General features: G+C 41.9%; 1 protein-coding gene across 3 annotated transcripts in view; it reads left to right on the forward strand.

Annotated features, from left to right (window-relative positions):
* LOC144717935 (rho-associated protein kinase 2-like) overlaps positions 1-26,172 on the forward strand; it is a 56,822-nt gene that overhangs the window by 22,075 nt on the left and 8,575 nt on the right. For 2 of the 3 annotated variants that reach the window (XM_078593750.1, XM_078593751.1), the window contains 20 exons: positions 184-232; positions 1,667-1,802; positions 3,979-4,070; positions 5,082-5,328; positions 6,718-6,824; positions 7,990-8,146; positions 8,994-9,154; positions 9,760-9,944; positions 10,919-10,988; positions 11,114-11,217; positions 11,669-11,855; positions 12,689-12,782; positions 13,298-13,392; positions 14,346-14,534; positions 15,963-16,131; positions 19,311-19,378; positions 19,594-19,682; positions 21,111-21,189; positions 22,910-23,171; positions 24,512-24,803. In XM_078593750.1, coding sequence (XP_078449876.1) covers positions 184-232; positions 1,667-1,802; positions 3,979-4,070; positions 5,082-5,328; positions 6,718-6,824; positions 7,990-8,146; positions 8,994-9,154; positions 9,760-9,944; positions 10,919-10,988; positions 11,114-11,217; positions 11,669-11,855; positions 12,689-12,782; positions 13,298-13,392; positions 14,346-14,534; positions 15,963-16,131; positions 19,311-19,378; positions 19,594-19,682; positions 21,111-21,189; positions 22,910-23,171; positions 24,512-24,803 — 2,832 coding nt within the window. The remainder of the gene's footprint in view (positions 1-183; positions 233-1,666; positions 1,803-3,978; positions 4,071-5,081; positions 5,329-6,717; positions 6,825-7,989; positions 8,147-8,993; positions 9,155-9,759; positions 9,945-10,918; positions 10,989-11,113; positions 11,218-11,668; positions 11,856-12,688; positions 12,783-13,297; positions 13,393-14,345; positions 14,535-15,962; positions 16,132-19,310; positions 19,379-19,593; positions 19,683-21,110; positions 21,190-22,909; positions 23,172-24,511; positions 24,804-26,172) is intronic. The other variant, XM_078593752.1, reaches the window with a different exon arrangement.

Raw genomic sequence — 26,172 nt, forward strand, 5'->3', positions numbered from 1 at the left:
GAGGCTTATTTGATATTTAATGTATTTATATTGCAACATAATTAACATTACAGTTAAAACGTTAATTAATGATTTTTTTAAATATTTTTGATGTGAGAAAACATGAGGGTTTGCCTGTTATATTTAACTTGTGTTGTTAACTTTTAATATTAACTCCAACTCTGGTGTTCATTACAATGTTAGGAATGCAAACTCTCGGCTGGAGAAGTTGTTGAAAGATCTGGAAGAAGAGGTGAGTGTGAATCTAATTGTGTCGCATGCCTCAGAATAGCAAATCCTGTCTTGCAGGGGATGCGGCTGACGATGCAAAGTGTCTAATGGCATAGTCGAGGATTGGTTTTATGATGAGCCTCCAGGGTCAGATTGGCCTTGCCCATGTGGATTGAAGATATCATCTTTTGATAATGAAATTTTCAACAAATATCAACTTCAAAATGATTTTCTGCCACTTTTCAGTAAACACACAAAAAATACAGAGTTCCCATTTTATTGACTTGCGGTGGTGAGGCAGTCTGTTTTTGCCAGTTGTGCCTGTTAATGGAAATACATTTTGAAAGTAGCTACTTTAAACGTGCATTTTATGGTGATTTTGTTTTACCATGTTCTTATTTGATATAAAATAAAGGTGATAAATGTGAATGCATTTTAGATGCCAACTTAGAGCTAGAGACAAAGCAGTGGCATGAACGAGATGTAATTAGAATTAAATTCATTTAAACATCCACTTCTAGTCAACTTGTTCTCAAATTAGATCTCTTGAAGCTGAAATCAATTTGGTATTTTTTTTAAAGGACAGTTTTGGATATTTTTGGTATTTTCTGATTGGTTACATTCTGGAATGTTATTTGTCTTCGTGTTAACAACATTTATGTCACCTGATGCGATGTGACACCACTTGGCAGAAAGAACACGAAAATGGTGTTGTGAGGTTATTTTCGAATAGGTTGAAAATCAAACATAAATGTCGAATGTAGTGGACATATTGATACCTTCACGTCAATTTCACGACCTTATCATAATTGAGTTCAAAATGTTAAATATTTTTGTCTCCTTTGTATTGATTGCAATTTATTCTCTCATACAGTTTCCTTTATTAGCCTAAATATAACAGCATTCTTAAACGCATAATTAGAAGCATATATTGTGAACATTATAATAATTTCAAATACATTGATATCTTTCTAGATTTGAAGCTTTCATGACTGCAAGGATTCATATTGTTAGGTTTTTTCGGTAAAGTTACATAGGTAAAAAGTTCAAATTAATAAAATAAAAATAAAATAAAAATCACGACGTTTCGGAGGCAACACAAGCTTCCGTCTTCAGGTGGAACCGTCACAGCACGATAGCTGTATCACTTGATATCACTTGATACAGCTATCGTGCTGTGACGGTTCCAGCTCTATCACTTGATACAGCTATCGTGCTGTGACGGTTCCACCTGAAGACGGAAGCTTGTGTTGCCTCCGAAACGTCGCGTGACTTTACCGAAAAAACCTAAAAATTGATATCTGCCCAATATGTAGTTAGACTAGAATTTTTTATGTTTAAAAAAAGCCCAACGTTTCGCAGACTTTGGTTGCTATCTCAGCCTGGCACATGAGTGAGCCCACAGCTGATGAGCCCTGCTTGTGATGCTGCTTCGCCTGCCTCCTGGCCCCATCAGTGCGTGTCGCGCAAGAATCTGGAAGCGCAACTGAGACAGATGGAGCGAGACAAGGCACTGGTGCAGCACAAGATGGTAGAGCAGCAGCGTCGGGCCGACGCAGAGAGCGATAAGAAGAGGCATCTTGACGGAGAAGGTCAGAAAATGACCCCCCCCCTCGTCCACCACATGACCTTTCCTGCTGAGAAATTGGGTTAATTGCTTTAGAAGAGACACCCGTGTTCTGTTCAACATTCCTCTTCATGAAGATAATTGTAGAAAAATTCTTTGTGGCATCGAAAGGTCACTTGTGACACACCAGCAGGGACATAGTTAAGTGGCGTTTAAAAGTTGGATTATCCTATCTTAATTACCAAGTTGGTTTGTGGAGTAGCTTATTTGTCCAAACAATAATTTAAGTTTTAATATTCCATTTATAAGCAAAATAACGAAGCACAAAAATGCACAATATATACTGTTACGTTTTATATAAAATAATAAAAAAGCACTGCATTGCGAATGTTGAATTATAATTAATACATCTGCACCTTAGTCATGACACTACATCACAACAGAAACAGATTTACTTGTCTGTGCACAGACCCCTCTTCAATGCAGAAGTAGAGCAGAAATATTGACTGCTTTTCATGGTAACACTGTTCAGAGGTCAACTTGTATTACTCCTCGACTCCCAGACTCTCCCCATCATGAGACTCGATCTGCCACAACATCTCAGGACTATCAGGCCTTCTCCTTTGACATCTGGATCTTCATACGTCCATTTTGCCCTCTTGATTATCCATACCATTGCAGATGTCTCCTCATTCGCGATCTCTAAAAGAAGGCAACATTGATTTTCTGTACCAGCCTGAGACATGGGCACTCGCCACAGGACCATTACTTTCCTAAAACTACCCCGGAGACTGGCGACCACCTCTGAGCATGCTCGTATTCACAATAGAGGTTGTGGTATTGCTGTTATCACTAAACCTGACTTCAAAGTTTGACTTTCCACCTCCTTGCCAAGCTTAAACTTTCTGTTGTTCATCACCCACCTAAATAAAATTAAGATTTACATCAGATTCTTTTCGACTTTTCCCACAATTTGGAGCTATCTTCCTCCTCTTCATTAATAATTACTGGCAACATCAATATCCATGTTGATGACACTACTGATACAACCTCAACTATCAGTCACTTGCCAAGGACATATTTTTTATCTTGTTATATCTAACTCCTATTCTACTTTTGACTCTTGCACATAACCTTTTTCTTTTAGTGACCATCACCTTATATTTTTTTCTAATTTCCTTTCCAGGCCTACTCTCTTTAGGTCCCAAATCTCCTTTCTATCTCTTCTCTGTTCTTGCATTCTTCATCATTACAGTAAACCCTTGTTAATTCGACACTATGGGGCTCTGGCCTTGCCATATTATCCAATATTCCGAATTATGTACAATGGTCCTCTCCAGTACCTCCTATCCTAATTAAAATAAAAAAAATCCAAATTTGTTTTCCAGTTAATTTTTTTCCTAAGAAAAGTAACACCATCAGTAACCAGCAGTTTTCACTTAATGTTTACTTAAAGACTACATTCTTTTAAACTTTTACACCACATTATTCGCTGTCAGATGACATCAGCTGATGTGACACTTCACAGTTGACATGGGTGTCTTCACACACCATACGCATTGACGCATCTGCATAAATTCTATTCAAAACTTTTTATTTGTCTTACAGACTAAGGGATTTATACTTCAGTCCCTTTATATTACTTCTTCATGTAGGTGTAGATGTCATTTCTGAGAGGGTTTGTTTGCACAGAGTGCATAAACAAGGGAAAGTCCAAAGCAACAGGTCTGCACTAATGCTCACCACGCACGCCACCACTAGACTGAGTTATTGTTTTTGTTGCGGCATGCTGCGTCATGTATGCCGAAATTGGAACATTTGGTACGGCAATTCGGCTCATGGAGAATTAGTAATATATACGGTATATGCCGAAAGCGCAGCCGTGCCGAAATATCCCCAATTACGAATGATCAAATACCGAAATAATGAGGTTTTACTGTATATTGGTTTATTAAACCATTTAACCCCCTCCATCGACTATTATAACAACATTTTAGCTGCACTTACTGATTTCACCCTGAATTAGCCACCACACTGTAAAGGGTTACAAGTACAAATCTAATTTTCTGCAATCTGCTTTTAATACATGCATTTGCTCAGTAATGTGTTTAATTGTGAGACAGTGTTCATGATGACATGCGTGTTGTTTGTTTTTAAGTGCTACAATAATTTGTTGTTGAATGTTTATTGTTCTGCCACAGTAAATAGCCTAAAAGAGCAGCTGGAGGAGCTTAAGAAAAAGAATCAAAATTCACAAGTCTCAAATGAAAAAGTCACCTTATTACAAAAACAGGTAAACGTGCCACAAATCACACATGAGGAATGTGAACTCATTTAAAGAGCTGATAATTATACAGGAAAGGCTGCCCTTTTCTACATAAATGCCAAGTACTTTTCGTCGATACTCTGGAGAGGACATTTTAAGTGGATAAGTAACCTCCAATCACCATTTTGCTTCCGCTTGGCTGTGTATTAAATATAGCACATTTTGCGTGTATGATTGCAGCAGTGGAATATGTTGTGGGCCAGTGTTGACTCAACATTAACTTTGGAGGATAACTATTCTTTCCGACCTCACCTGGTAATAACTAGACAGCGGTTTAGCCATTAGGAGGAACAATTGGCAAATGAATTCCTGTCTAAGTAAGAATAGCTTCTGGTGATCCACTGTTGTCTGGGTAAAAGCTTCCCATTTTCTCCCCTCAACAGTCTGTTGCCTTTCCCCAAAGTTGCATTTGTGCCTGTTTAGAGGTGGAAGTATCCATTAATAACTCTTGCAAAGTACTGCAATTCTCTTGAGTTAAAATGTAGCCAAATTAGGTGCATTCAATGGTGGCTGGGTTCAGACAATTCGCTACATTTGGGAACCAAACTCAAGTATGGGAAACTCAAACTGATCATTTAGGGCTGGGGTACCATTTTCTTATCAAAGCCCTGTTATTTTCATGACTATCAAATTAACCTATTTATGGTTCATAATTTTAGTTGTATTGCTTTTTGTATTGTAAATTTTTGTATTTTTTTTAGTATTATCAAAACAATTAAAAATAAAGGCAAAAAAACACCACTGAAACTTTTGAATGTCACAAGCCTATTATGAGACCCACATTCCAAATGATACAGTAATTAATGTATAATATTCTACTTATCTGAGACTGCCTGGCATATGACATTTTTTGCGTAACATGCAAGAGCTGCTATCAATGTGTATTTCTGTGCATGCTCATTGGATTCCTCCCGCATAAATACATCTTCTAATTGCGATCTTTAACATCACGTTACGTTCACTCCCCCGCCCCGACAGCTTGATGACAGCCTGGAGGAGCTTCGCTCGGAGCGGGAGGCGTGCAGCCGGGCTAAAAAGGTGCAGGCGGAGGGGGCACGTGCCCTGGCCGCCCTGGAGGACGCCGACCGCGAGCTGGGCGAGCACGTGCGCAAGCTGGAAGGAGAGAAGCTGGCACTGGAAAAAGAGCTCATCGGCCTGCAGTCGGCACTTGACTTGGAGCGCAGGGACCACACGCAGGGCTCGGAGCTCATTTCCGACCTACAGAGTACGCCCTCTAAACTCGCGCTCTCGCTCAGTGTTTTGCTTCCAAATTCATAATCGTGGTGAATCTATATATATAAAAGGGAAATTTGTGAATATGTGTGTCTGTTCGAAATGTTTAGCATACTTCCCAACATGCAACAAACTTTAAATTTGGCATGTGGGTAGCTTGCAGACTGTACACAATGCAAAAAGTATAGAAATAGACTTTTGTATTTTGGGGGTGGGGGGGGGGGCCGCAATAATGGATATATTTTGCACGACAAGTGAGCGGTGACGTCACATCTGTGATGTCACCCGCATGCGGCAGCGTCACACAGTGTGCCTGCTGACGTCACGCACCCCCCCCCCTCCGCGTAGGCCGTGTATTAATCCAAGACAAGAATCCAAGTCTCGGGCGAAGCCGGGTCGTATAGCTAGTATTCGATATTTCCCCAGCTATTACATTTTTTCTTTGCATTCTTAGTTGTGAAAAGATTAGCTACGTATATCTATCTGAGCATTTTTCGCTGGTATAAAAAATGATTAAAAAAGAATATGCTTTACCATATTCCGCAACATTGCAGGTATAAAGATATCTAAATGCCGAATAGACACCTGTTGCAAGGCATCAAGTCTGCATCAACCACACATGCTTGTGGTAAAACAATGTGTTTGAACATCTTAACACCTTTATTATTGTCGAAAGGATAAATCCTATTATTTTTTTCACAATTTTGATGCCAGCAAAAATATTATCCCATGCAGTTTAATCCGAGGTTTGAATGCTTTGATATTTGCATTGCCCTTGTCCTGTTTGCCTCTTGGTGTTCTCTGGTCTAAAACTGGTGAGACAAGGCAAGGCTGTCTGGTGTAGGCCAATCAGTTTCAAAGACAATGCAAACATTATCAAAGCATGTTTGTTTGTATGTTTTACCACAAGCAAGTCTGGTTAATGCAGACTTGATGCCTTGCAATGGGTGTTTATTTGGTGTTTGAACATCATAACACCCCTTTCATTGCCGGAAAAGGGTAAAGCCTATTTTTTTTCCATGAAGGTTAGGATGTGCGCAATTCTTCATATGCTATTCCGGCTGCTTGCGCGGCGAGTAGTGGCATGGTTAGCGCTATCCAATGAACCTGGCAATCTTAAGTTCGGTTCCCAGGTGCACTGTGCAAACATCAACACTGCAGATGCAAAGGCAGATGAGCGTAGTGCTAGCCACACCCCAGCGCCTCATTCACCGCTCCAACCTTGATATAGATGGTCGTGAACAGCATTTGCCACAGCAGTCTGTCGGGTTATATCGGGAACCTTTTGTGTGCTTGTATGTATGTCATTGTGCATTTGTTTGTTTGTGTGTGTGTGTACGTTCTTCTTCAATGGGAAAAATGTAAATTCTCGGTGCCACAGGCCGACTGTCCTCGCAGCAGGAGAAGCTGAAGGATCTCCGGAGCAGTCTGTCGAGGGCAGAAGTTGAGCGTGGACAGCTGCAAGACAAGCTGTCCTGCATCGAGAAGGTTTCCTTCACTCACACACCCACTCATCCACTTACCTGATGATTCTCCAGTTTAGCAACGCACAAACCACCTGCTTACCAATGCATTCACCTAATTAGTTAATATTTGATTTACTAACTCACCATTACACACGGCAACCTGCCCACTATCCTCTCCGTCTACCCACCTACCAGACTGTTAAGCCACCCATTCAAACACACGTATCTTTACAGCCAAATTGAATTTTGCCTGTTTAGTCACATTCAATAATTTGCCCATTTTAGCACTCTCCTAATTTCCACAGCTTACCCCTTTGGATTTTAAAACTATTCCCACTATGTTCCAGTAAGTATTTTTTATTTACCACTCTTAGTAAATGTGGTTTAGCCTTTTTTTTAGCACAGCTTAGACAGAATTTTTATCTGGTTTTGAAATATATTAAAAATAATCACATCGTTTGCACTGCAAATGTTTAGAAAGTAATTTAAAAATGAAGGCAATCAAAACATATCGGTGGAATGAGTCATCTAGGGATGTCATAACTTCAGATAGTAAGATTGAAAAATATTTTTAATAATATAAATACTTTCATCACCACCAAATTTATTGTTTCTCGAGTAAAAAGGAGTGGTTGTCCATTATCAGTTCCAGATAAACACTGTTATTATTGCATTTGTCCACAATATTTTCCACCACTTGAGTGCAACATGGGTGTAGAGGTAACGCAATGGTTAGTGAATCTTGCTTTGAACTCAGTGACCCGAGTGTGATTGCTGTCAACATCAATGGCAAGTGATATCTAAATCGATCCTTAACACAACACCCCCTTCACAAACCCACGCTGACCAGTGTGGTGAAGTATGATGAAAAAAACACCCTTGCCTGAACGTCATAGATTTTGATTTAAAGCTTTTGTGACTGCAGGGATTCATCTTCTTGGTTCTTTTGGTAAAGTCGCATAGAAGGGAAATAAAAAAATTTGTATTATGTTTTATTTTTATTATTTTATTATTTCCCTTCTACGTGACTTTACTGAAAGAACCAAGAAAATGAACGTCATAGGTTTGGTGGCCTTTTTCCATCAGTGGATTCATAAAGAGATCTATACGTATGCAAAACGGTTACAAAAAGTAATTAACATCCTGAATTTCTGCTGCTTATATTTTCTTTTTTTTACCATGCACAGGAGAAGAGCAGCATTGAGATTGACCTCAACTTCAAGCTGAAAACAGTTCAACAGCTCCTTGAGCAGGAGACACGCGAGCACCGGGAGGCAATGGCTCGCCTCGCCGATCGCAGCAGTCTTGAAACGGCCGAGGAGGCGCACTCCCAGGCCATCAGCGGTACGGCCCCTCGCAGCTCATCGCTCGCCGCCTACCGAATCCACCCCCTTACACGTGCTGCGTCGCTCAAAGGCGCGCGCCTGCCTTGGGCATGGCACTGTGGAGGATGTTTCTATTGTGCCTTTTGTGCATTGCTCTGCAGTGTTTTTGTTTTATGCTTTGATAAGATTTTTGCTTTCATACTGGACTTGTTTTTACCCGCATCTCCCTCGAAAAGAGATGTTTGGTCTCAATTGCCCTTACCTTGTGTAGGTACCCTGCAGAGGAATTTTCATGCAGTGATTTTGCTACAAATTGACAAATCCCATGCACTTGACATGTATGGATTCTATATTTCCATTTACATTTTAGTGCCAATCTGGAATCTTGAGCACTTTACATTCAGACAATGTTTTATGCGTTAGCAGTCTTTTGTGCACATCTTCAAAATGTCCAAGTACAGCTAGCCTTAGATTGTGTAAGAGCTTTCTATTTAATTAAAAGTAGAATGTTGCAAAACCCCTCGGTTCCTATAATCCAAAACAATGCAACAAGATTTTAAAGCAGTATTTTTCATCAGAATTCTTTGAAGATGAGCTGTACATTTTTGCAAGATTTTCATTTATATATTAGACTCAATAGTAAACAATCAAATATAAATGGCTTGCTCTTAATATTAAGAGAGTTACTTCATGTCAAATAAACTCAATGAATCATTATTTCAGGGCACTCTAAATTGTATAATCTAACATATTTCATGTGCCGCAGTAGGGCACTCTAACCCTTGCACATCTCCGATCTCATATTGGTAATGAGAATTGCATTGCTCAGGACGCAACGTTCGCCTTTGTCCTGCACACCCACACAGAGCTGGAGAGCAAACTGGTGGAAGAGAAGGCAACAAAGCAGAGGTTGGAAGCAGGACAAGTGGAGGCTGAGAAGCGCTGCTCAATGTTGGAGCTGGACCTGAAGCAGTCAAAACACAACACTGAGCTGCTCCTCAAACAGAAGGAGCGCCTGGATGAAGAGGTCAGCGATGCATAGCATGAGGATATGGAGGATGCTGTTTAACACAAACCTGTGGTTTGGCCATTGGTGTTTTACCTACGTGCTGTGGTTCACAGTCGATCGGTATCATTGGAGTCAACAAGACCCACATAGTAGCTACCTTCGCTGGTGAAGTGACATGAGTGTCTGGAATGGGGGAAATGGGTTGGCTGGGTGTCCCTTTACAGCTTCAGATGTGTAGGAGAGATTATGAAGCAAATAGAGGTGAATGTGGACAATGAAATTAATTGGCCTCCACAAAAACTATTTCTTGTAATCTATTGTTATGCTGTCATTCATTTAAATGGGAACAGAATATATTTAATAAGAGCGTCGAGGTTAATTTACAAAGCAATCTGTCTCTTGTCAAAGCAATGAACAGGTTGTTTCTCAGATTAAGGAGTGCTATGTTGAATATAAAAATGTACAATAATATATTTTCAGCTTTCTGAATAGTGACTGTGTAGAATTTTAAATAATATCTACGTATGGCTTATTCACTGCTCTGAGAATATATCGCATTTCATTGGCAAGTGCTTGACACCCAGGATGTGTTGCCTTGCGGCTAATTTGAATGGCTCCCACAGGTGAGAAACCTGGTACTCAAGCTGGAACAGGAGACCCAGAAGAGGCAGCTGGCTCTTAACGACATGAAGGCACAGTCGCAGCAGCTGAGCGTTGTGCGTGCCTCTGAGAAACAGCTCAAACAGGAGATCAACCTGCTCCTGGCAGAGAAGACGGCACTGGAGAAGCAACTCACAGACCTCAGAAAGTACGAGTTTCTCTGCCACTCTCCATGTCTATTGCCCCAAGTTCAGTGCATTTTTTGATGTGTAAATAAATCTTAAGTTTATCTCAATTTTTGATTTAAAGCTTTCGTGACTGCAGGGATTCATATTCTTGGTTCTTTCGGTAAAGTCACATAGAAGGGAAACAATAAAATAATAAAAATATAAAACAATAAAATTCTCATGACATTTCGATTGCAACACAAGCAATGATGATTGCTTGTGTTGCAATCGAAACGTGATAATTGTATTCTTTTATATTTGTATTTTATTGTTTCTCTTCTATGTGATTTTACCGAAAGAACCAAGAATATTTATTCCAATTGTACGGCCAAGTATGTATGTTGAACTTTTTTCTCACTGTGCATAGCCAACGTGCTAATCGGAGTGTCATATGATGATACAAATTATTCGGTTGAAGCTGTTGCAGAAGTTCCATGCTTCTTGTTAGAAATTGGGCTACAGAGGTCCCTTCAAGTCACTTCTGGTCCACATTGTAGGGGCAGCACTTTCTTACCTGCTTAGCCGCAGGGGATTATTGTGTCCGTCCGTCGTGCATCCAAAAATGGGAGAGGTGGGGCTGGGTGGAGAGGGGAGGGTGGGGAGGGAGGGGCTGGGTGGGGAGGGGCTGGGTGGGGCTGGGTGGGGAGGGGTTGGGTGGGGAGGGGCTGGGTGGGGAGGAGCTGGGTTGGGGGTGGGGCTGGTTGGGGAGGGGCTGGTCACCCCGTGGTGCCCTTATAAAACTCAACGTTTAACCTACTCACACCGGCTTGTGCCCGCCCTCACAGTCGGGCATATTTGCGGAATACACCACGCCGCCGTTGACCCTGGCCATTGACCGAGCAACCCAACGTTCCTACCAGCTTCCTCTGCAGGAATGTGTTTATCATCATGTAAAATGATTGTTTCAGGGTTTGTGCTCTCTCTCCAAACCGGTTTTTTCCCATTTCACTCCTAGGTGGCGACTTGACACGGAAGGGCAGATGAGAGAACTGCAGGATCAGCTGGAGACGGAGCAGTACTTCACGGTAAACAGTTCATGAGCATGGATGTTTATGTTCTACCTTTATTATTGCTTTGCAGTAGTTTAACTTATCCTAGTGAAAACCATTTAATTGTCTATTTTTTTATTTTTTTCCTCTGTTTTTTGTAGACGTTGTACAAAACACAGGCTCGGGAGCTGAAAGATGATTGTGAAGAAAAGACAAAGTTTAACAAGGAGTTCAAACAGAAAGTACATGAGCTGGAGGATGAAAGGTGCTTTGTCTACCATGTTTTGCCATTTTTATGATGTTTTTAAGCATATTTTACATTTGCTACAACAAACTTTAATTTCTAGCTGTTGCTTTAATTTCCCTAATATGTAGGATTTGGCAGCCAATATGATTCATATTTGATTTTTGGGTTCGGCCACGATCAGCCAAGCAAATTAAATGATAATGTGTACAAGCGATTAATTTGCCAATTATTGTGTCAGCTAACCGGTAAGTTGAATACAAATTCTCCCAACCATATTTAGAAATTAGATGCAATTAAAATTTCTACATTTAACCCCTATTTTTTTTGTCAGTTTTCCAGTGTAGACTTAAGTAAAATTGGAATTTAATTAACAGGCAACGTTTATGACAAGACATTACACAACTTCCTTGTCTGTCTGCTCATGTAACTGGAATCAGACTGTCATCTGCTTTGCACTCCACCGTTATAGGGATTCGCTGGCGGCACAGTTAGAGTTTGTGGCAAGCAAGGTGGACTCGGAGCAATCGGCACGCTCCCATGCAGAAGAGCAGTTCTCCAACATCGAGCAGGAGAAGATCATGAAGGAGCTGGAGATCAAGGAGGTGGCGCAGCGATACAAGCAGGAGCTTATACAGAAAGAACGCCTCATTACAGATGTACATAGTGCATGGTGGTAAAATACGACCAAAGCAGGTTTCAAACACCAGCTCTGGAGCGACAATATTCAAAGTGCAATCACGTAAAGCAAGCTGTGCAAAAAACAGTTCGTGTAGTGGTACCTATCGATCTCCTGTACTGAATAAATATTGTAATGGTTTGGATTGGCGTAACTCTGCAACAACCCACACTATCTCCTGTCTCCTTTCCGCTCAATTTGTTTCTTTATCTCTACCTATAATGTACTTTGGTTTCACACTCCCCGGCCTGTCCCTTTGCCTAACCTTCATGCCGCCATCTGACCCATTCCCAACCTCTTCTGCTGCTCATCCTTGCTCAATGCTGCTGCCTCCCTTTCTCACATTTTCATCATCTGCCACCATGACTGCCCCTGAAACTCAATGCTGATGGACCCTGACCCCCCTTTGAATGCTCTAGGGACTTGGTGCTGCCCTGTGCACGGCTCTCCCTGTGGCTTGTTGTTGGTGCAGGGCCATGCTTGCTGTGCTACAGTTGCTCTCCTCTCTCCCATGGTTCACTATCGTGACCCATCACTCCACACCACTCCCACATGTACCCTAGTGTAGATTTGTGCATTTTAATTGAAGGATTTTGCGATACAATTGCATTTATACCCTATAATACATTTTATATGTTTATGAACCAGTTCAAAATACTAGTTTTTTCCTTTTGAGTTTCAAACAAAGTAATTTACTTACACTCCTATCCTTTTTACACTTTATACAGAATTGCATGTGCTTTGTTACTGTAAAGAAAGTTTAAGTCACGTGTGTTTTTACATGGGTAAAGGATGGGTGTATTTGTTTATTAGTTGGAGGACAGTAAGAAGGCTCTCCTGGAACAAGTAACCACGTTGCACAGCGAAAAAGATGAAATCAACACCAGGCTACAGACTGCAATGGAAAGTAAGTTCCTGACACTAAATAGGCTGCATTCAAATTACATGCATTATAAATGTTGAACGAGAATCCAAATCGTAAAGAGAAGGTTGTCTATAAGATCGACTGCTAAGTGATGAGACTGTTAAAACCGGTCCAGAGTAGTGTATGCCTCGCTGTTTTGTGGGTCGACTCAGCCCCTCATTTCTCAAAAGTGTTAAACTTCATGGGAAGTTGACAGTAGTTATATTAATGTAATCACCCTGCTTATCAGAATATGGAATTTACACTGTTTAGTCTGGGTATTAGGCAAGCGATAAACACTGCTCTGTGCTCGTTTGAGCAGGACAATATAATTATATTTTCTTACTAATCTATTACCTGTCAACTTTAAGTTCTCAATAATGTACACAATTTGTAATGAATGCTATTTAGTGTTTGTTTATTTGCAGTTTTAAACTTTTCACATTTACCAAAACCTGAAATGGGCTGATGTAGTCCTGCCGTCCCTCTGTTAACTATGAACTCTGTATTTACAACAGATATCCAAACGCTTAAGGAAGGTGGCACAGACATTGCCTACATTAAGGCTCAGTATGATAAGCAGCTGCAGAATGAGAGGACGCTGAAAACACAGGTGGGTCTACCCATGATGAAAATTGAATGCAAAGTATGCGCAAAATATTTAGTGGATTCATAGCTTTGTCATAGCAAAACGAGACCTCTTTTTGCTTTGTGGTCATTTTCTTTTATATCCACCACCTGTTTTGCACAAACCTATACAAACATTCATATGTAGACCTTCAATGCATTAGCGTGTGGGAGATTTGTAACATCGCCAACATGTGATCAACAATGGTAAAGTGGCACCACTTGTTCCTTCTGGAGTTTACAAGGACCGCAGCTGGCTCAGCCGTGAAACTCATCAAACCTTAATAAGCATGATATGGCTCTGCTATTGAGCACATCATTAATTAGATTCTTGTTTATCAAGTCCTTCATTCTTGAGTGTGCACCACCAGGCACGACCCACGTTAGTTGTATCGTTTTCGCCTGCTATAGTTCTCATGGGCAAGATGTCAGAGCCTTGGCTGATTTAGATTAATATTCAAATTTTGCAATGAACATTTTCTACCACTCATAAAGGAGAGACCTCCAACTGCTTTGTAAGCATTGATGCAGACAAGAAAGGCACAGTTAATGTTTTTCTTGTCTGCCTTGAGGCATAAATCTAGCATCGCTACTATGTGGGCTCAGTGCTTTTGTCACATCCCATTAGCTGCCACAACACCTAACCACATTTCCTCTTTTTATTACGTAACTTAAAAAGAAATAGCATTCATGTAAAGTAAAAAAAACATCCGCTAATATGGGTTACGTAGATCTGGATCAGGTGATAAAGTGAAGAGATGTGTACATATTACAGTTACAGCAGACAGCCAAAAGGAAGTCTCCAATTAATAAAATCTGATGTTTCCTGGTGGTAGCCCATTGAGTAGCAATTAAAAGTAATGAAAGCAGACATTATTGTGAACTTCATGAAATGGATGCTGTTTTTTTAATGAATGCGTTGAACATGATGTTTTTAAGGCGGTCAACAAGCTTGCGGAGATTATGAACCGCAAGGACATCCACATTGACCGCAATCGCGGCAGTGGCACAGACCTGAAGCGACGGGAGAAGGAGAACCGCAAGCTGCAACTGGTGCTCAACCAGGAAAAGGAGAAGTTCTCCCAGATGACCCTCAAGTACCAGCGCGATTACAACGAGTTGCAGGCAGTACGTGCTGCCGCCCACGAAAGCGCACACTAGCAGGCCTAATCTGTGGCTTAACCATTATCTTTCGGACACTCGCAGGCTCGCTAAGGGGCTTACTACTACTACAAGGGTATCAGGCCAGACATATATCTTAGCCTGGCTTCCTGACTGTCACTAGAAGGCTAGCTTTATGCCTTACCCGTTACCCTGACACTATCAGGCGGTTATGAGTCTTAATCTATACCCAAACTCCTTCATGGAGAGTAACAGCCCTGCTATACCGCTTGCTCATTCTCGAGCAGTTACATATAGCCTCCATGTTAGCGTTGAGACTTACTTCATATTCTGACTATAAAGCTTATTTCAACTCGCAAACATTTTAAAAATTATGAATTTTCAGCTGACCTGTTGTGCATTTAAATTCTGCTAATTTGGAAATCGCACTATGCCAGTGACATTCACCCCATTAACTTTCTGTAATTAAGACATTTTTTCCTTTGGACACGTCAGGCACTATTAAAACCAATTGTTAAGATAAATTATTTTTTCGACCCCTCACCACTACCCGATTGCCACAATTGGAATTAATTAGCCTGATGTTAAGGTCTCAATGAGTGCGGATTAATTCACCACTGCCCACCCTCTTACATCACTGAGCCTGTTTAGCGCCTCTTACTGACGACTAATGCCCAGACACTGAGAGGTTTAGTCCTTGATTGTGTATTCCCAACTGTGTTATGTGGTCCTCCTTCACTTTAGTAGTCGTTGCACCAGGAGAATGAGGATGCACATGTTGCATTGTGAAAGGGGTGAACTGAATTAAGATGTAGAATTTTAAATCGGACTCCAGCATCTAACCGGCAATGGTGTTTCCACAAAGTGATCATTTACACAAAGTAATCATTTACACATGGATGATGGTGATGAGTTTGTGAATAAGCAGAGGATTCATGACACAACATAAATAGTTATAATATTTTTGGAATGTACTTTTAGAGTATAACACAATTTGTGTTAAAACATGTAAATATCAATTTCAAGATTACTTAATCTGCTTTAACGTAATTGTGTGTATAGTTTGATACTTGTGGACTGACATGAAAACACTTGACTTTTTGAATTATGTACAATAACAAATGGTCCCCCAGCATTTGTTAAATAGCACTGCTAACCTAAAATAGCGCCCTTATGGGTAGATCTCTACCCATGGCCCGCACTGATTGACACTGTGATAGCTAGTTTTTTCGTGCCTGTCAAATTATATTCTTGCCTGAAACCCTCAAAACCTTACCACCCTTCACATCCTTCCCAATTCCCCTCCTTACTTTGTTCTTCATGCTGCCTTCCTCTCTGCACCCCTGGTCTTGCCTGCAAACTCCTCTTCCCCGTGTACACATCAAACATGTGTCTGTCCCCTATTTAGTTTCTCTTTCCATTTGTGATGCGCAGCTAATGATGGAGGAGAACACAACGCGCATCGAGTTGCAGATGGTGCTGGACAGCAAGGACAGTGACATAGAGCAGCTGAGGTCGCAGCTCCTGTCCGTCCAGCTGGGCATGGACACTACCAGCCTCAGCAGTAACCATGGCGACTCGGAGCCAGACGATGGTTTCCCCGGTAACCACTCGAAATTCTTAAAAACCTGCCACCTTTCACGACTGCTAATTCCGAGCTCCCCTTGGTTTCCTAACAACTGCCCCTCTCAATCTTGCACACTCTTCAGTTAATCCTTTGTTGACTTTTCCATGATTGCAGTATTCATGTTGCTTATTCTCTGGTTTCTTTTCTGTTGCTCTCTAATCAGTTATTAATTGTGCAACTTTGTATGCCAAATGATATCTTTATCTTTACTCTTGATTTAAATTCTGTTTTTCTCTCCATTTATTTGCACACCCATCCACAACCCATTTTTTCTCATTATCTTTACCCCGCACTCTGCACTCCCAAATGATTCTTTCCAACCACCCCTCAATCTGCACACGACTCCCTCCACCACCACCACCACCTTTCACCACCTCCTCTCTCGCTCGTTCATCCCACCACCCTAAAGTCCGCATCTCTCATGTACGCACTTCGGAGTCGATGTCCTTCTCCTATCAACACTCCACCTCCTCCATGAGCATTTCCACAAAACCCTGCTGCTCTGCGGATTCCGATGTGTTCCCCGATTCCCCCGTTGGGACACCCAACATCCCAGAGTATTTTGTGGAGGAGCCACCTGAGCCCGACTCTCCTAAAGGTGCCATGCATGTGTGTGTTTGTGTGTCTTCTTGTTAGCTTTTTAGTTAAAAGTTAAACGATGCAATTTTCCCACAATATTGTTGGTTATTACTTTGTTCAAAATGGTCCCCAATGAAGGTGGCCCAGTGGCTCAAAAGTGAGCGTTTAACTGCCGCTGCTGTTATCCTGAGTTGGAATCCAGGCAACTGACTGTGATTAAGCAGAATTCTCCAGTGTATTGAGTTGAGTCTCAGTCCGGTCACCACTCTGCACAAAAAAGCGTAATAAATTCAGGTTCCGCACTCAATTTAAAGCGAACTCAAACTTTGTCTCGTGACGTGACACTGATGGTACAGTTTGCGTGAAAAAACGGTCCACAATACTGCAATCTAAATTTTTACTTAACTTTCGTGACTGCAGGAATTAATATTCTTTGGTTCTTTCGGTAAAGTCACGTAGATAGAAAAATAATAACCAAAAAATAATAAAAACAAAAACCACGACGTTTAGATCGCAACACAGGCGGTCGTCATCATGAAAAGGGGGGGGGGGGGTAGCCTCTAAAAACAAATTGTTTATAAAGTTTTAGAGATGGGCGTAGCCCAAGTGTGTCAGCAGCATGGGCGGGGCAGCTAATGTTAATGTAGCCCAAGTGTGTCAGCAGCATGGACTGTTAATGTAGGCCGGCAGTGGGTCTCCACCAAAAGGGCCTCCAGGCAATCATTGCACCTCGCTCCACACACCCACACTGCTGACGGTGGAGGTTGACAAGATAACACAAATCAAGTCATGACCCAAACTGGTTGATGACATCTTTCCAATGATTGCTGAGTTCATAACCATCTTCTCGGTTGAAATTGTGTCTGTCTGTTTATATGGATGGCTTCATAAACGAGTCTTTGTTGATAGCCAGTAGGCTTGCAAAGTACCATCGTCTTATAGCAATCAATTTCCTGTGAGCCAGCCGCATTCAAGTAATGATCATCTACATCAGAAACATTGGTCCTACTGTGTTTCAAATCTGCCTTATGCTTACGAACACAGTCCGAGACATGTCGCTTAGTTTCCCCAATGTAACTGCTGCCGCAGATACAGCTTAGTTTGTAAACGCCGGGATATTGCATGTCAGGAATCTTGTCCTTCACAGATGGGATCAGATCATAAATTGTATGTACTGTGTTAAATCGGATCTGGATCTTGTGTTTGTTCATGTTTTTGGAAATATTTTTGGTTACCCCTGCTATGTATGGCAGAGTGATGGTTTTGATTGGATCCTCAGATGGCTCCTTCCTCACGGTTTGAGTGATGGCTTTGCGGATTGTGTAGTCAGAATATCCATTCGCCTTGAGAGCTTGGTGTACTTGTTTGAGTTTACTGGTTAGGTGTTCATCGTCGGAGATACATTGAGCTCTATAGTGTAGCGTTTTGATAAGGGAATACTTCTGGGATGGATGGTGGTGGGAATCAGGTTTTAGGTAGGCGTCAGTTTTGGTTACTTTTCTGTAGAAAGAATGGCTCATTGAGCCATCTGGTCTCTTTTTGATTTGGAAATCCAAGAAAGGTAGCATACCATCATTTTCTACCTCCATGGTGAATTTGATGGCTGGGTGTATGGAATTGATGTGGTTGGGGAATTGGTTCAGAGCCGGTCGGCCATGTGGCCAGATGACAAACGTGTCATCCACGTACTTCTTCCACAAGGACGGGCGTAGAGTGGATGCCTGGATGGCGTCCGTCTCAAATTTTTCCATGAAAATATTGGCTACAACCGTGGTTTTTGTTTTTTATTTTATTTTTACTATATATATATTTTATTCACTTTATTTGATATTTTTTTATTTACGTGACTTTACCGAAAGAACCAAAGAATATGAATACTGCAAACTCTTAAAGAGACTACATGGTATTGCGGTGATCATTGGAACCTAATCCAACATGGTTGAATATTTTATCCATATGATAGCAAGGACATTTTTTATAACAAAATTACATTATTTCTTTAATAAGGTAAATAACACACCCATCAGTCTTTGAAAAATATTTTTGCTTTATTTTATTTAAAATAATTCGCTCTTTGTTTTTGTTCATAAGCTGAGCCGGTACTTGTCCTTACCGTGGTCCCTGGCTGGGCTGCCCAGCCACAAGAGTGAGAGAGCGGGGATCAGACTCCCAGCCAGTATACTTCATTGTGCATAGACTTTGGCCATCATTGAGTTCCATGACTCAGTAATGTACTGTATTGCACAACTGAAATAAATGAAGCTGTAATATTTAATTTGGGTGTTGCACAATATTAGGAGACTGCAAAAAAGTTGCATGAAGGAAGGTTGCACTGTTTAAATTCTGTTTTAGTTTTGAATATGCACGGGGCACGATGCGGAATGCACTCAGCGATGCCAGGTTAATTGATGCTTGGTTGTTGCATTTCGATGGCGCTTTGGTAAGGTGTCCAGGCTATATATTAGCATGTTGAAAGCTTGTGTTTGTAAAAGCAATCATTATATGGAAGTGTTTGATTTACCATTTGAGTGCTCGTAAAATTGACGGTTCTTCCACATGGTTCTTTCTCCTTTTAGAAGGCAGGCTGGAGGGCTGGTTATTCGTGCCAAACAAGAACATGAAACGGTTTGGATGGAGGAAACAGGTTCGTAATATATTTTTCTCTGAAAATTAAATCCACATTTAATATTAGAGCTCCCTTAAAATATTAAAGTTTATATTTTTACAGTCGCTATTTCACCGTTTGCCTGTGCAAGCCACAATGTTATCATAAATTCCAACTTGCATTAATAGACAGAACAGCTATGATGTAACCTTCAGTGCAGGATGACCTTCCTCTTTATTGCTTTGCACTGGCAGTATGTCGTGGTGAGCAGTAAGAAGATTCTCTTCTACAATGCTGAAGCTGACAAGGAACACTCCAACCCCTGCATGGTCCTCGACATTGAGTCAGTCTACCACCTACATAGACATGTTATAATTTTATTGTCTTTTAATGTGCATATATAGAATTGCGTATTTGCTTGTTTATTTGTCAAGGACATCGGATGCGGGCACACGTCCTTGACACGGTGAACCTACCGTGGAGCTGATCTGCCCATTGGCCATCCACTTTTTATTTATAAGATGCACCTGCCATTCTTCCACTGCGGTGATGGGCGTCCACCTAGAACCCCATTCAAGCCCACAATAGCCTGCCAACAAAGGTCCTGGCCAGGCATGCAAAGGAGAGATCTCACTCCCAATCAGTTTTGCAGAGTTATCTTTGCATTGGCTGCATAGCGCTGTGTGGAAGCTCCATGTCTTCTTGGTCACAGTTATGCCTTTCTTCTCTATGCTTGCAAAACCTGGACCCCTCTTAAGTAACATCTGCCCTGATTTTAAACATTCAGGCTGGCCTGCCTACAATCCATCCTGGATCTAACCATACTGGATTGTGTGAGGAGCTCACAGATCCTTGAAAGATCTGGACACAGTCCCATTGGTGGGCTCCTCCAGTCGGCAAGGCTACATTGACTGGGTCATGTAGCACGCATGCCCAGGCACCAAATGCCTAAGCAGCTTCTGTTTGGCCAGATTGAGGGGGATTAACGGGCACAGCACAGGCTAGAGAAGAGATTGGCTGTTGTGAGGCAGGAAGATGTGCAGCTGAGTGGCCTTGTCGATAACTGGTATCAGCGGTGTAATGATGCTTCTGGGCAGTTGTTGGTAATTGCACTCCAGCAACAAAGAGGGTCAGAGGAGCGAGGGTCAGAGGAGCGACGCTCACAACAAGAACAAGAGTGCCAGGCACAAAAAATCAGTGTGTTGGCACAGTAGGGAACACAGGTGGTGCATCTGTCCATCATATTAGTCAACCAATAACATCTGGGTGTGTCCTGTGACCTGGCAACGAGCCATCTCCACTTCCCGTGGCCTCAGAGTGCGCCTAGCCTGGCACAAGCGCTGCGATGACGTCACTGCCACTTAGTGGCTAATGGTGGATGTTGTTTATTGTTTATTAAATATTGGTACATTGGGATAATATAAAAGATATCAGTTGAGGTTGTGCAGCATTGAAAATAACTTAAACCTTTCACAGTTTGGGGGAAGATGTAATCGTAGGTAATCTAACATACTTGTCATTAGACACAGTGGAGATCTGAAGTTGTATCCCTCATGAATGTGGTTGGCAATAAATCCTCTTCACAGCATTGCAGTATATCATTGGTAGATTACCAAAGTGATAAAAGCAATTTTAAATGTAAGTGGGTGATTTTTTTGATGGAAGATTAAGGTCTACAGCCATACATTAACTATTTATATTTTATGCTGGTGCTAGTTCCTGAAATGTACATGCTCGTGAAACATTTATTCCCTCTGCCTTGTATCTACAGCAAGCTGTTTCATGTGCGACCTGTGACACAAGGGGATGCATACAGGGCAGAAGCTAAGGACATCCCCAAGATATTCCAGGTGTGTAAATAATAGAACTGCATTGTTTTTTATCTGGCCTTGCCTTGACGCTCTCTCTGCCTTGTCTCCCTGTAAATCAGGCAGCGCTCTTGGCATTTGAGATGTGTCCTTGTCTGTGAATGTTTCAAGCCAGCAACACTGCAGCTTTCTGGCCTGAGGTGTACAGGAATTTTAAGTTTAGTTAAAAAGCAATGCAGCCAATGTTCATAGCTGTAATTTCCTTATCATAGTTCATCTGTTTTTTTGTATTTATCTTCGCACATGTTTTTGTTTACTAAATATGCAAGGGTGTCTTATTGTCTCATTTGCCTGTAATAACACAACCCACATCAATGTATATTTGTTTAAAAGTACATTCTTTATGCTTGTGAGAAGGAGGTCAATATATTTGTAAGGGCAGGTTTTTGATAGCCTGTATACAATCACAGAGATCAACATGCAAAGACAGCCGTTTAATGCAGCAGTATTGTTTGTTACGGAACATGTCTCCGAATCTGACTGGTGGACTAAGTTATTTACTACTATTATGAGCCAAGAATGTCTATCTGTCCTGCGCGTAACGTCACTCCACGTCGACCAGCCCCCCTCATTCTTAATCATGAACAGGTTACGTCCTCCACATGGACCCCCCCCCTCATTAATAATCATGAGCGAGTGACGTCACTCCGCATGGAGAACCCTCCCCTCATTAATAATCATGAGCAGGTGATGTCACTCCACATCGAGCAGCCCCCCTCATTAATAATCATGAACAGGTGACGTCCTCCAAATGGACACCCCCCCTCCATTAATAATAATTAGCAGTTGAGGAGGGAGGAGGCGCCTCGCCCCTCCCCCCTCCTCAACGTCAACTTATAACTTATAACCCTCGCTACAAAGGTAGAACCCTCACGTCACGCGATCTCCGTTACTCTATTGAGTAAAAGGGATGTCATGATGAACATGGGATTATAACTTTTAAATGAAATAAGTCTGTGTCACCGCGGCCTTACAAATTGTACACGAATGGATGCAATGAATATCACGTCACGGTCTGCTTTTCGCTTGCAAGTTTCACATTTACTGCAATTCACCCGTCCTTGGACGGGCAAAAGGCTAGTTGATGTCATAATCGGACGTTATGAAAATAACTATAAAATCATATTTTAGCCCTTATTTATCTGTGACTGTGGAATATTTTAGGAATTTCATCGAAGGATAGTCTGAGGATCTGTGAAGTTTGAAACAGAATGTACCAAGACAGGTGTTGTGGATGTAATCGGGTAGATATGCAATGCAGTGTGCGGGATGGAGGAAGGCAGGATACTGAGACAGGCACCAGGGTGACACCCAGGCATTGGTGGTCGAGAAGAAAAACTAAGACAATGTTGGGATACTCTCAGAATTGAATGGTTATGGAATTCTGTAGAGGGAATTAAACCAATGCAGAGGTTTGGTAGCATCAGCAGCATGGGCCCTTTGATAATAGTGAGTATATATTGGCTACATACGGTGCGAAATAAGTTCAACATACATGTATGCTTTTGAAACTGAGCAGGATCTTGTGTTGTTTTTTTATTCTGCACCTATGAGTAACTGGCTGTGAACTATCATGCAACCTAAAGGTGTAACCACCTTAGGTTATATCACCTTGGACTAACACCATTTTCATGCGTCTGCTGCCTCATCCCACACGTGCCTTTCCCTCATCTCTGTTCACCTCTTTGCTTCGCGACAACAGATCCTCTATGCCAACGAAGGCGAGAGCAGCAAGGATCAAGAGCTGGTGCCAGACTCGATGCTTGAGAAGCAGAACTGCCTGGTGCACAAGGGTCACGAGCTGGTGCCCACCATCTACCATTTCCCCACCAGCTGCGAGGCGTGCAACCGCCCCCTCTGGAATGTCTTCAAGCCGCCGGCCGCCCTCGAGTGCCGCCGATGCCACATCAAGTGCCACCGTGACCACTTTGATCGCAACGAGGACTTCCTGGCGCCATGCAAACGTGCGTGTGCCCCCCCTCCCTCCACCGAATGTTGGATTTCACAGCTGTAGCAGTGGCATTCTCATATATTCCCTTTTTATAACCCCCTTCTACCACCTGACACATCTTCTTGGTTCTTTCGGTAAAATCACGTAGAAGGGAAATAATAAAATAATAAAAATCAAACATAATAAAATAATTCTCACGACGTTTCGGCCACAACGCAAGCAGCCGTTCTCAGGTGAAGAATGAAACACCACCAAGCTTGGAGCGTATATTTAAGCTGGGTTGGAGGGGGAAGAAGAGCGCCTTGACAAAAGAATTTGCATATAAAGAGGAATTTAGCATATTTATGAGAAATGCGTAGGAGGTGGGCGGGGGGTTAAAATAAACGGTTACCTTTCATGGCAACAATGTCAGTTATCCAGTTATGCATTTCTGAGTCAAATTACTATTTTCGCAAGGATATCGGAGTAACGAGAGCAAACCGGCCCATGCAAAGGCATAACGTGCAAAGATCTGCACAGATGGATTCACAAATTTGTTTACTGTACTTCCATTGGACCATCTTCTAGCACAGCTGATTTGTTTCACAAATCTTAAGTAAACTGCTGTGTCACAGGTGTGAGTGAACTCACCTGCTCTCTTGTGCCTGCTCTACCTACTGTGTTATTACTGGAGCCCCATAATAAGAAAGCTCAGATCAATTCATGAATTTTTTGGCATTTAGAAAGTTCGCTTTGCAGGATTGTTACAACTGATTGGTGTTAGCTCTAACGTCGAAAGTATCCTGAAATCGTCAGAAATGTTCAGACATGAGCTTTCAATTCCCAAAATAGTACTGAGAACTCGTGATTGGAATGTGTTGTATAACTTGTCATATGTTCTGCACTATGGAGTATATTTAGTGCTTCTCAATTTAGCATTGCATTGGAATTGTTATATTTTACCCCCAACACTGGTCACATGTGGTGACTTCACCAAGCAGTAGTGCTTTTCCCACTTATTACAAAGCTTTGTGGCTCAAGGGCAGCAGCCGCCCTGCTTAATTCTACAGATGTATTAACAAAAAAATAGGTGACGTCTGCTTAACAGTGCATGTTAAACATTGTGTGACGTTATTCGAAATAGAGCAGGCCATTTGTGCTCGCTTCACGGCCTAAATTATAAAATTTACTCGCAAATTACTTAATTGGGTAAAGCCACATGGCAATATTACCTTGGACTGTAAAACTACTGCAGACAATGTTCATACGTGAAAAATATGGCCTTCAGGATAGGACAGCCTTGCACTATAAGAATGGCGTGAATACCAAATGTCGTAATGACTTGATTTTCCCTGCATGACCTTTCTGCCGCAGTCTGCTTCGACGTTGCATCAGCCAAGAACTTACTGCTGCTGGCCAGCTCCCCAGCTGAGCAGCAGAAGTGGGTGAGCCACCTGTTCAAGCGCATCCCCAAGAAGCCACCCGGTGTCACCGACGCGGGGCCGTTAGGGTTCGCTCGCTCTTCCCCACGCTCCTCGTCGCGCTTGCCGCCTGCCACCGCACAGCCCCAGTTGGTGTCGGCAAACGCCGGCAGCAGCAGCAGCAGCAACGCCGCGGGCCCACGCAGGACCAGCCGTGCCGCACCCACTTCACAGGGCAAGCCAAGGTGCGTGGCCATTGCTCTCGCCGCCCTCACCATTCCTGGAGAGATAGAGACGGGCACTGCTTGATATTAAGCGCCACCAAACCGAGTCTGTTCACCACAGATGTAGACAATTCCAGGTCAGATAGTCGATGGTTTCTTGGTCAAACAAGAGCATTGCGGGAGGCACCTATCATCGCTGAGCTTTTGGTGGAATTCCAATTTCCTATTATGGGGGCGAAATAACCGATAGGATAAATATTGATGACTTCTCACAGTCATACTCTCTATTCACCCCAGATGAATAAAGGGCTAATTTCACCACCAACCAGGGAATTGTACTTGCAAATATTTGATTTTCAGTCATATGCTTTAATTGCTCTGCTTCTTGATGGGATTTTACACAGTTGCCAAGCACATACGTGCTCGCACAACAATACTATATATGTGAGAAATATATAGCAATCAGATTTCATTATGTAATTTAGCTATTGCACTTTATCTGTCCTGGAAACAAAGTTTTCTCTGTGATCTAAAATGTCACTCATAATGTCTGGCCTGACTGTTTATTTGTTCCAGTGAACTGAATTGTGATGTCTTTTTGCTATGAGTGATGCTTATTCCTGAGGATAACAGGGACACATGATAGCATACAAAATGCACTCATCATGTTTGTGAGTGCTTTATATATACAGGTACTTAGGATAATGCATATTATAGCATGTATGGGATTTTGGGTGTTACAAAATATAGGTTGAAGTGTGTAATTCACATATAGGTATCAGCTGGAATATTTGATTGTCATACTTTTCAAAACAAACCCCATATGTTGAAGCTGCACCAGAGATTGCAACTGTTGGATGTCATGAAATGTATTATTTGTAAACTGGAGGGAAGGTTTTGATGAATGGTCTTAAATCCTTCTCTAAACCACAAAACACTTTTGACAGGCAACACAAATTAAAATGTTCACATTTTGCTTGTTCACATGTTTCTATCGCTCTGCTTGAAGCAGAGCGATAGACGTTCCCTCTCCTTTCAGACATCTCCAAAATTATCCTGATACAATGCATGACTCACGGTTGCTGACTTGTTCTACAGGTCGCACTTGACACAAGAGTGGTGGATTTGTTCTATTCGCTTGCACTCAAACAGTAGTTGTCCCGGAGTTGATAAATACGTGATCAAGTGTGTTGCTGTCTCTAAAATATTTAGAAGCAGCATCAAATATTGAAAAGTTTTGTAAATTCTTGGTGAGAAACTGGGTTCTTTGGGAATGCAAACACATCGCGAGAAGGCCCTCAGTGTGTGAAGTGAAGCTGTGGGCACCCACCACTTTTTGCCACTGATTTTTGACATTGAATATGCTCAGTGTTGCATTGCTATTATGGTC

This window comes from Lampetra planeri, chromosome 4 (assembly GCF_965212315.1).
Source record: "Lampetra planeri chromosome 4, kcLamPlan1.2.h2, whole genome shotgun sequence".
Lineage (NCBI taxonomy): Eukaryota > Metazoa > Chordata > Hyperoartia > Petromyzontiformes > Petromyzontidae > Lampetra > Lampetra planeri.